Source organism: Alligator sinensis, unplaced genomic scaffold (genome assembly GCF_000455745.1).
Source record: "Alligator sinensis unplaced genomic scaffold, ASM45574v1 scaffold243_1, whole genome shotgun sequence".
NCBI lineage: Eukaryota > Metazoa > Chordata > Crocodylia > Alligatoridae > Alligator > Alligator sinensis.
The window spans coordinates 2,452,787-2,464,869 of record NW_005841841.1 but is presented as its reverse complement, the minus strand read 5'-3'; the positions used below and the strand labels follow the sequence as shown (position 1 = coordinate 2,464,869).

At 44.5% G+C, this 12,083-nt stretch overlaps 1 protein-coding gene across 1 annotated transcript in view; it reads right to left on the bottom strand.

Moving 5' to 3' along the window:
* MED14 (mediator complex subunit 14) overlaps positions 1-12,083 on the bottom strand; it is a gene marked incomplete at its 5' end in the record, with an annotated part of 59,731 nt that overhangs the window by 33,139 nt on the left and 14,509 nt on the right. The window contains 6 exons of the mRNA XM_025205283.1: positions 597-708; positions 2,249-2,399; positions 3,028-3,160; positions 4,032-4,139; positions 4,496-4,624; positions 10,053-10,182. Coding sequence (XP_025061068.1) covers positions 597-708; positions 2,249-2,399; positions 3,028-3,160; positions 4,032-4,139; positions 4,496-4,624; positions 10,053-10,182 — 763 coding nt within the window. The remainder of the gene's footprint in view (positions 1-596; positions 709-2,248; positions 2,400-3,027; positions 3,161-4,031; positions 4,140-4,495; positions 4,625-10,052; positions 10,183-12,083) is intronic.

Genomic DNA, 12,083 nt, shown 5'->3' with positions numbered 1-12,083 from the left:
TCAGCAGGACTCCTTGGACATTGCCACATTTCTCATGTAAGAAGGGAGTCTCTGAATAAAGGTACTATGTCCAAACAGTTAATGGTAGAACAGGATCCAAAAAAACAGACTACAGGTAAGGGAGAAATGAGTCATAAACCTCTAAATATCTAGCAACAAGGCAAATCAAGATTATAGATCCAATTCAAGTCCCATCAGTTTCAAAAGAAGTTGAACCAGATCAAGTGTCAATCAAAAATGTAGGTAGAAGTCAATGAACAGACTACCATTTTATTTTGAATCTAAATGTTACCTTTTGGATCCAAAAGCATGATACGCTACATATTTCAGATGCCGTACTACATGTAAAGGAGAACATTGTCTACTGGGAACCAGTCAAGTATTTTGCAAGTTTTCAGCAAGCAACAATGAATGCCTGTTTAAAAGCCATGCCTCTGCTATTTCTGAAAACATTTTTCCTCTATTCTATTGTTTCATGAAGCTGCTGGAATGACCAAGGAAAAGAAAAGGAATTGAGAAGTAAGAGTTGGGGAAGACCAGACTATCTGCATACACAGTTAAAGATTAAAACAGAGAGTTCAGGAGAAAATACATACAATTGTCATTAGCATTGTAGTTCTTAAGAATGGCTTTCAACTCCTGGAGTTTCTGATGAGATCTTGCATGGACACTATCTATTAAGAGTTTTTCTATTGATAGGTGGTCAATCTGTACAAATAAGAGTTTAAAATAGAAATGAAATGTACTACTAGAGGACCCTAGGGCACATTGGAAAAAGCCTTTCTTGCTTAAAAAATAAATAAATATTAAAAAAAAAAAAAAAAAAAAAAAAATTTACATTGAGAATCTTCCCATGAACCGAAGAATTTATTTTGACTTTCTGTGCCTTCAATTGACATGACAGAACAATATCATAATAACCAGCTCTGCCTACGTAAGAGAAACCTGTTCTACTTCCAGTGTTAAGAAACAACTAGAACTCTGAGCTGGTTTACATGCAAGCATTTCACACACGACACCATTATCATGCTGCATCTATTTTTACTACAAGAGTGTGTGTCAGCTTAATACAGGGGTGGGCAATTATTTGGGCCCAAGGGCCACATAAGGAGTTTTGGTGGGCAGAGTGGGTGGAAAGCAGCAGGGAGCTAGGAGCTCCACAAGCTGGACAGGAGCTTCCCTCCCCTGCCCACCCAGAGCAGCACAGCAAGAGCAGATGCAGTAGCCACAGCGGGAGGCAATGGGAGCAGAACAGCCTCTCTGGCCCAGACCCTGACCAGCATGTGTAGCTCCCAGTGGGGCTGTTTCCAGTGCAGCTGCAGCTGCCTGGGTGCTGCTCTGCTCCCCTCACCTCCAGGGGCAGCCCCTCCCGTCCAGCCCCTGCTGTGCCACTCCAGGCAGGTTGTGGGAAGGGGGGAAGGGGAAAGAAGCTTCAGTTGGGCGACTCCCACTGGAGGCAAGGGGAGTAGAGCAGCATTTAGCTGGCTGCAGCCACACTGGGAACAGCTCCGCCAGAAGCTACTGAGGCTGGCCAGGGCCTGGGCCAGAGGGTGCTGACAGAAGTGCTGGCTGTCCTGGTAGGAGCGGATAAGGCTCGGCCCCATGTAGAGCACTGCAGGTACAGCCACAGGCTGGATCCAGTCAGTTAGAAAGCCAGATCCAGCCCACAGGCTGTATTTTGCCCACCCCTGGCTTAATACTAACTGTTTCTGAAATGATATTTTGCTAAACCAGAAAGGGACCCTCTCTATACTAAAAACAGGTATCACTGCACAACTAAATAAAGATGCAATTGTTATACAGGCATGTTAGCTTTTGTCTGGCTAGCACAAGTAACAATAGCAATGAAGCTGTAGTGGTACAGACTTATGCACAGGTTAATCAACTGATATACAGGATCTTCAACATGCATATGAACACACTGTGCTACCATGTTTTCACTGCTACTGCTTAGCCATGCTAGCTAGATTATGTCTACCCAAGCTACAATGACACCATCATTTGCCTGTACAGACATATATTCTTGTATAAAGAGGGCTATGAAATTATTAATTAGCAATACATTGTAATGTGGCATCTACGGCTACACAGCCCAAACTTACAAAACATGAAGTTATACTTGACAGCCTATGTTTGCTTGTTGCCACATCATGTAATAGCTTCACACATAATCAGAACTACAGTTGTAAAAGTATCCTGAAATTCTTGTTCAAGGAAATAAATGCCTACTCCAGCTAGAAAGCCTTACCTTCATGGCTCTTTCCATCAGTTTAGAATCACAGGCTGGAAGTGGCGGTTCATGAGATATTTGCAAGGGTTTTGAGACATCAGTCTCATCAATCTTAATAGTGACCTTGTGAACAGATGCAATCCCTGTTTTTCTCCCAAGCACCTGTTGGCTTAAAATAAAAAGGTAATTAAGTAACTACATTTTAAGAGCACTTGAAGTTTTTCCTCACTGATGCACAGTTAGTGTAGGAAGACTATTCTTCATTAACTTATATTGACTGCTATGGTACTGCACAAAAAGCAAAACTAAACCAGCAGGACTATATCAAAAGTGACTAGAAAAGACACATTAATGAAGTGAATATTTAAAACATATGATTAGCTTGTAACACTCACTACTCACATGCAGTATCAAGGTTTCAAATTAACGCAAATAAGATTAAATGAATCAAAATAGTACCTTAGTTACACTAGTAAGCATAATAATAAACGGTATTGATTTTAGTTACTGCTTAAAGAAGGGAATGGCCTAACTGGCATGTTTAAGCATCAAAGTAAATGCAACTCAATTTAATAAGTACTGAGTCCCTCACACACCCCTCCCATTCCCTGCCCAAATCAATGCAAAAAGCAGGTTGCTTAGTACCTCTAGAATTCAGGCCACATAATTCAGTGATTAAATACGGGAGCTTAGGAGACTACCTTTCAGAAATCCAAGTTTAGCATTGCAAATACACTGACATATACTCTAAATCTCGCCTGTCCACCAGCAAGTGTCAATCCTTGGAAATTACTTACTTCCAAACAGAGAGCGAAAGACATTTCCCGGCATGATACCGCTCCACTTGCACAAGGTCACCCCATCGCTCTCGGATTAACATTAGTGTTTGTGAATGTAAGACTTCTAACTGAAGTGCTAAACAGAAAGAATCTACAGAACGAAGTTAAGAAAATAAAAAAATCCACACCAAGTCTCTGTACACTATACAGATTCATGCAAGATATCTATACATCTTGGATCACATGCTGTACTACCCATTGCTTTCCTCAGAACAAATTCTCAAGGGTTGTGAGCAGCATTTACAAGTCTGAATAGTTGTTTATGTACCCACTCGTTTAAGACTGAGCACCGGGACAAGGGTACCACAGAAGTATATAGAGATTTAAGTTTGACTGTGTTTTGGTAAAGAGACTGTTATCAGGTGCAAACAACTGAATGGAAAAAACTCATGCTCCATGGGTATGCAGAGATAAAAATCCTCTGCTAATACTTTAGATATAATCACTTCTACCAATTAAAAAGTATTTGCTATTATACCAGTAACTGTCCCTTGTGTGAATTAAGTCAGTGCAATGAGCTCTTGCATGCTGTCTTCCACTTATTCACAAAATTGCAGCAAGTCAGCACAAAACGGCTACACTTTGGTAATAAAAATTGTTAGCCACTATGTCTTGGAAGGGTGGCAGAACTAGCATCAGACTACCCATCTGTCTCATATTTAATATAGTATACAATTTTGTTTATGGGAAGTAAAGTTACCTATCCTGTTTATCTCATTCCAGCTGACCTGTATATCTAAGTCAACAATACTGTTAAGCTAAATTAATATTAAACACTGCTTCAGGCAAGGCATCTTTCATAATGATACAAAGATAACACTCTCTCAAGAGACCTTTTCCATTCCACTAATGGACTGTCTTCTTTAGTTTAATAGAATATCTGTTCTTTCCTGGAATGCGGCCACTAGAGAGTGACCCCTTTCCATATGAATTCTTCTGGAAAGCAGCCTTTAGAAGGATACGTAAACAGTTGTACATGTCCTGAAGTGGTTTCTCATCAGCAAAGAGTCTGGACTGAACCAACTGATGGATGAAGTTGATTTGCATACTGTGAACCAAGGCTCGGCCATCTTCCATAAATTAAAAATGGAAATTTTAATCATATTATTAAATCTAGACATCAAGTATATGCAAACAGGAACAAAAATCCAAACAAAACTTACCGTATGGAGAAATCATGAAAAGAATCAAAGTCTAAGAAGTATTTGGTGACTTGGGTTTTTACTGGGGAGTAAACAGGATTCTGTTTATTTGAGGAAACGCTATTCACATGGTGGGGAAGGGGGGTGCACGCTCAATTTCTGGTTAGTGTTGCACAAAAATAGGCTGTGCAGCCATTTTTTATACTCTGTTACTAAAATTAATCATTTTGAAAAAAAAAAGAACACCAGATCAATGTTATGCAAAAGAGAAGACTTTATTTTACCTCCAGTTTCTTTGTCCTCGACCAGAATTTCCAATTTGAGAAGACGCCAGGGAATATCAGGGTCATCTCCCATCACTGTCAACGTGGCTTCAAACTCCCCTTCAACTCGAAACTTCACACGGCCATTAGCTGGGAAAAATTGTGAGTTTATGCTTGGTATGTTACATTAAGACTTTTCTGAAGCAAGAAGTTTCCCAGTCTACAAATTAACTAGTCTTCCATAGCCCCTGATCTGTTACACAGATTTAAAAAAATAAATCCTGTGAATTATTAAAGTGTTCGTGACAGAGAGAGATAGAACACTAGCAAGTACAGTTTGGGTGGATCCCACATAAGCTTCCTTGAACAGTATTCCTTTAATCATCACTTGTAACACTGCTACTAGTTTAGTATACTGTAGTATCTGAACAGATTACAAACCCTAAGAAGTAACATGACCAATGATTTAACTGATGTTTTCATAGTTTCATAGTTAGTAGGGTCGGAAGGGACCTGAGCAGATCATCTAGTCTGACCCCCTGCCATGGGCAGGAAAGAATGCTGGGGTCAAACAACCCCGGCTAGGTGATTATCTAGCCTCCTTTTGAAGACCCCCAGGGTAGAAGCGAGCACCACTTCCCTTGGAAGTTGGTTCCAGATCCTAGCCGCCCTGACTGTGAAGTAGTGCCTCCTGATGTCTAGCCTGAATCTACTCTCGGTCAACTTCTGGCCATTATTCCTTGCAACTCCCGGTAATGCTCAGGGGAACAGGGACTCTCCCATAGCCTGCTGGTCCCCCTTGGCCATTTTGTAGACGGCCACCAGATCCCCTCTCAGCCCTCTCTTGTGGAGGCTGAACAGGTTCAGGTCCTGTAGCCTCCGCTCATAGGGCCTGCCTTGCTGCCCCTGATCATGTGAGTGGCCCTCCTCTGGACCCTCTCGATGCTGGCCACATCCCTCCTGAAGTGCGATGCCCAGAACTGGACGCAGTACTCCAACTCCAGCCTGACCAGTGTCGCATAGAGGGGGAGGATCACCTCCTTGGACCTACTCATGATGCATTTCTATCAGACAGAAAAGGCTATGGTATGGCTATAATCAGCAAAATGTCCAGCCTCATTTTTTTATTACTTAATACACAAAGTAACCTGTATACCTACCCTAAACCACATGTCAAGCATATACAAGTCTATGAACAAACCCTACCAGGCTGTAACCTAGTACATGTAATAAGCCTTGATGAATGTTATCCATGTCATGTTTGGTCTTTCAGTTATATCTTCAGGTATGCTGGTTAGTCTCATCTCTATCCTTCGGAAAATCCTTGAAAAAATTATCTAAGATCACATATGTAGGAGTCCAGCAGGTAATATTATGCTGAAGGGCAACCAACACGGGTTCACAGCAGGCTGATCCTGACTGACTAACCTTGTTTCTTTCTATGACCAGAAAGAGTTACTAAGAGCTTAGATGCAAGAGCCAAGGTAGATGTCACCTACTTGGACTTTAAGAAGACTTTCGACACGGTATCCCATCTGATTCTTATAAACAAACTGAACAGCTGTGCCATAAATGACTACGCAGTCATGTGGGTGGCAAACTGGCGTAAGGGTCGTACCCAGTGGTGGTGGACGGGTTGGTATTGACCTCAAAAGATGTTAGCAGTGGGGTCCCCCAAGGCTCAGTCCTTGGGCCGGTGCTGTTCATCAGCAACCTGACGAGGGTGTGGAAAGCACTCTGTCCAAATTCGCAGATGACACCAAACTAGGGACAAACCAAACACACTGATAGGAAGAAACTGAATCCAGGCGGACCTGGGCAGGTTTGAGAAGTGGGCAGAGAACAACAGGATGCAGTTCAACAAGGACAAGTGCAAGGTGCTGCACCTAGGGAGAGGAAATCACCAGCATACCTATAGGCTGGGAGATGACCCTCTCAGCAGCACAGCAGCGGAGAGAGATCTTGGAGTCACTGCTGACTCCAAGATGAACATGAGTTGTCAATGTGACGAAGTAATTAGCAGAGCTAACCACACTTTGTCATGCATTAGTAGGTGCGCATCACAAACAGGTCCAGGGAGGTGATGCTCCCCCTCTATGCGACACTGGTCAGGCCGCAGCTGGAGCAGCGTGCGCAATTCTGGGCACCGCAATTCAAAAAGGATGTGGACAACCTTGAGAGGGTCCAGAGGAAGGCCACTCATATGGTTAGAGGCCTGCAGGGAAGGTCTTATGAGGAAAGGCTGAGGGACCTGGACCTTTTCAGCCTCCGCAAGAGAAGGCTCAGGGGGGGATCTTGTGGCAGCATACAAATTCATTGAGCGGGGGAGGGGAGGGAGGGAGGGGCAGCAGGGAATCGGAAATGCTCTCTTTACCAGACCACCCCTTGAAATAACCAGAAACAATGGCCACAAGTTGATAAAGAGTAGATTTAAGTTGGACATCAGAAAGAACTTCTTCATGGTTAGGGTCGCCAGAATCTGGAATGGGCTTCCAAAGGAGGTAGTGCTCTCCCCTACCTTGGGGGTCAAGAGGAGGCAGACATGCACATGGCTGGGGTTACATGATCCCAGCACTTTTTCCTGCCACTGGCAGGGGGTTGGACTTGATGATCCTTTGAGGTCCCTTCTGACCCTAGCATCTATGAATCTATACAAAATCCCTTAAACACAACAAAGCATATTTAAGGCATTTAGGTCTTTGGAATATTACCTTAATGATACCTGTGTGATCAGTATTATCCAGTGCCTCATTCTGAAGATGAGACACCAGGAAAGTTTGTGGAAAAATACATAACTGAACCCATGACCATGAACAGATGAAACATTTATACCACTTAAAAACGATGAAAGACTTTTACTGTATTTGAATCCATTACAAGTTCTTCTTGATCCATTACATCTTTCCTCTCCTATCCTGTGGAAAGTAGAAGTTAAAATGAAATACCAGGCAATTTGCCCCAATTAAGAAAAATGGACCCAATACTGAAGTTGCCATAACTGTTTTACATTTAAACACGTGTTTGTATGCACAACACTAGCTGTTAAAATCTGGTTGCTACTTAGCACCAATGGAAAGATGAACTATAGAAAATGGTGGGGGAAGCAGACCACATGCTCAAACATCACTTATGGAAGACATGGGAACAAGAGTGGTCTTTTTTGTCTGGCAGAAGCAATGTGAAGAGTCACACAACAGAGGCAATATGAAGAGCAATGTGAGCAAATGGCATCTGAAGACGACTTTAATCTGCTAAGAAAATACAAACATTCTATTTCCTTAAAAACTCTTGAAATTTTGGGAGGGTGTAGTTTGGGGAGTTTGTCATTCATTGGAAGCTCCTTTGAGCCTTTCTAAATAGAGCCAGATATAAATCATCATTACCTTCGTCATACAATGCCCCCCTCCAGTCCAAAAGATCAAAATTTACAGCTGCTCTTCTGCAGCAGTGTAAGAGGAATAAAAACTCTTAAACCTTAAAGAATCAATGCATCAAACTGTTCAAATTTTCACTATTCCCAAACTGAAAGAAATTTAAAAAACCACCCTGCATAATATAGCTTTGAATTTCACAAATGTGTTGACAAAAATCAATTAGTCATGAAATGCTGTTGGAACATTAACTTTTGCATTCTCTGGGCATGTTCATTAATGCGGTGTAATCGGTGCAATTGTCCATTAGCACAGATGAATGCTTTTTAGGTGACGCTTAATGCCCACTGGACTAATCTGCTGCTCATTAGCGCAGATAAATGTTTTTTGCCAGCTATGCTAAGGTGCAGTAGGATTAGCCCAATGGGCGTTAAGTGCCTTGTGTAGATGCACTGTCATTATGTTAAAGCCAGGCTGCCATAACATAGCTGATCACGTTCATTTTAAGTCACCTCCCAATTCAATTTTGAAGTTCACACCTCATTCTGGTCAATGTACTAAGGCAAGGGAGGCACATGATCCTACCTGCTACCTGGCTAGACATAGTGTTGTTAAGTGGGGACTTGCCTACACAAAGTTGCAGTAGTTAATGTAAAGTGTTGTTTCAACTGTACTGGTACAAAAGGCTGCACAGATGACCAATAGGCCTGTGTGAAGCGGCTAGTATTCGCTTCATGTTCGGCTGATTCGGGGGACAGCGACTCAATTCAGTGATTCGAATCACTGTCCCGAATCAATTCAGCCAAATCCGATAGAGATTCCACTGCTGCCAAAATCACTGAATCACCCAGGCCCATCCCCCGCCCAGTCTCCCAGCCCAGCAATGGCTGCCCTGCCCACCCCTGCTCCCAGCACTTGGGGGGGAAAAAAAAGCCCCAACTCACCAGGTGCTGCTGGGCGAGGCATGCTCCCCACTGCCCCCCACTGCATGGGGGGGCTCTGCATGAGCCCCAGAATCTGCCCCGCTGTCCCAGGCCCCTCCCCCCCAAGGCTGCCCCGCCCTTCCCAGCTTCAGCCCATTAAGAAAAAAACCCCCAAACCCCAGGGCTCACTGTTCCTGCCCAGCGGGGGTGATCCCAGCTGCCCCACACTATGTGGGGGGCTCTTCCACGAGCCCCTTTAAGCCCTTAGGCTGCTGCAGGAGCAGAGAGTTCCAGGGTTCTTCCTCAAGTTTTTTTTCTTCTTAAAAGGGCCGGAGCTGTGGTGGCCGGGGCAACCATGGGGCAGCTGGGGGAGTGAAGGGGGGTCAGGGACCCTGTGCAGAGCCCCCCATGCAGCATGGGGCAGTGGGGATCACCCCCCTCCACACCCAACAGCACCCAGTGAGTAGGGGCTTTTTTTTAAAGCACCGGGAGCTGGGACGGGTGGGAAGGGGCCTAAGCAGGGGTCCCCCCATGGTTCCCTCCCTCTTCCACCAGCCCCCTCTCCCCCACCCCCTACTTACCAGCTCTGAGTCCAGCTGCAGCTCCCTGCTGCAGCCACTGGGCACTGTCCGAATCATCGAAGCTCTCCGAATCTTTTCGGAAGATTCAAAGAGCTTCGAATCGATTTGGACCTTTTAATTGGTCCCGATTCAATTTGGATTCGGAGATTTGGCCACCGAATCGGGCTGAATAGAATCAGCACCCAAAGCTTTGCACAGCCCTAACAACTAAAATTTAAGGCAGAATTATTTCACTACAAGTAAGACTAATAACTTGTGAGGATACAGAAAAATGAACACCAGCTTAATGTAAAATAGCTTAAAAATCAATCCAATTAAGCCAATGTAACTTTCTTGTATTGATTAGGCCTAAAATTAAACAGGGAAAGCAGCATATCTGTTTACACTGTGATGACTCTAATCTTATTAATTGAGAGGAAACCTTCAATAAAAGAATGGCTGAGAGACAGTAGGTCTGCCTTTCTTGTTAACAGCTGTCAGTACATTTACAATTTTATTATGTGTTTGAATCAGGTAAGCCTCCTGGTTCTTTAAAGCTGTAGGAAATACATACATTAATGCCACACGAGGAAAGGGTCACAATCCTAAGCATGCTTGATAAGCATTTAATAACCAAGTAATTTTAAAAACATATTTTAAGGCTAGAATCAATATTTTAAGCAGCCCGACATGAAGTGTCCTTAGAAGTAACTTCAGTCCTTACCAACTGTCAGATTTGCCAACTGTGGAGGGAGATCTGTAGTTACTAGTCGATGTCGAAGAATCTGGTTTAGCTGGTGAAGCGTAGTTTGCTTCTCACTTTTTGTAATTGGATCAGGAGGAATTATTTTATCCTGTCAAGGTAAGCACCAATAAGTCTATTCATCTCAAAACAAAGTAAAAGCATTACTAAATAAATTAATGCAATAAATTATAAAGACTAAGAGGAAGTCTGAAAAATATAAAACTCAAATCCAAGATGAGGTTCCCCCACCATTTAACATGGGACGGGAAAGCCTCTCATTTTGGATTATAAGGCAGTAGGGAACAGGCAGCGGCTATGGTTCTGGCCCCAACCCAGGGTGTCACAGCCACAGCCCCCCCCCCCCCCCCCCCCACCCCCCCCCCTCTCCCCCCCCTGCCACACCTTCCCCAGTTTCCCTCCCCCAACTCCATAGCCTCTGTTGTCTGTGTCCCAACCCCTGTCTCCCCACTCCTTCCACACACACTTACCCTTGCTCCAGCAGGGTTTTGTCCCTACTCCGGCCTCAGGCCAGAGAATGGGTATGCTCTGGCCCCAGCCCAGCCTGGTAGCAGCAGTAACTCCTGCCAGGCCCTGGAGCTGGAAATGCCATACTGCCACAGAGAAAATGCATCCTTTGTGCCATAGGCTGGAGCAAGAGTAAGAGTAAGTAGCAGAGGGAAGGGGCACCTGAGCTAGCAAAGGGATCCAGGCACTGGGGGGAGGGGGGGGGTTAGACGCAGCAAGTGGTATGGGTGGACAGGCAGCAAGGGGCATCGAGTGTTGAGGGCAGGGGGCAAGCAAGGGGCAGGGGTTAAGCTGCTCATCCACCCCCCTCTTCCTCCCAGCTGCCTCCCTGATATTGCTCTTTCTAATACCTAACCTAAACTTCCCTTGCTGCAACTTGAGCCCATTGTTCCTTGTTCTATTATCTGCCACCACTGAGAACAGTCTCACTCCCATCCTTTTTGGAAGCACCCTTCAGGCAGCTGAAGACTGCCATTAAACCCCTTCAGTCTTCTCTTCTCCAGACTATGTACGCCCAGTTCCCACAGCTTTTCCTCAGAAGTCATGTGCCCCAGTCCTCTCGCCATTTTCACTGCCCTCTGCTGGACTCTCTCCAATTTGTCCACACCCCTTCTGTACTATAGGGCCCCAAACTGGACACAGTACTCCAGGACTAAGTGCAGACTTTTGGGAGGTTAGATCACATTAAAAATGGCCAACTAATCTAAAGTAAATCAGGATGGTGGGCGCTAACAGGAGGCTTGGGGGGAATTAACAGGAGCAGATAGGATCTGCAGGACAAGAAGAAAGCTAAGAATAGCCCAGTGCTAGGGGGAGACTAGGAAAAAGCACAGCCCTGGGGCTAAGCCCAGCAGCTAAGCTTTCTTCACCCTGGGGCAGCGCAGCTACCTGTACAGAAGTTCCATTCACTGGTCTAACTTAGATTAAGTTTGAGTGTATAATTATCCAGGTGAATCTTAGACCATGTCCTGTCATTTTAGACTGGTCTACGTGCACAGCACTTCTGTACATTTATGGATTTAGATTGATTTCTGATCCCTGAGACTGGGTCTAAGCGTAAGATCTGCATCTAGGCAAACTAAGTTAGATCAGGTGGCCATTTTTAACCCAAACTAACCTCCCTGAATATCTGCACTTCGCCCAGATGTGGCCTCACCAATGCTGGATAGAGGGGAATAATCACTTCTCTCAATATGCTGGCAAACACTCCTACTAATGCAGCCAAATATGCTGTTAGCTTTCTTCACAACAAGGGCACACTGTTGGCTCATCTTCAGTTTACTGTAACCCCAAGGTCCTCACTGAACCTCATGAAATTTCTTTTGGTCCAACCCTCCAATTTGTCTAGGTCCCTCTGAATCCTAGCTCTACCCTGCAGCATACTACTCCCCACAACTTGGTGTCATCTGCAAGTGTACACATGTACATGCGCATGCACGTGAATCTTTCTATATTCCTTGAGTGTGATCTGTCAACTGACTGGAC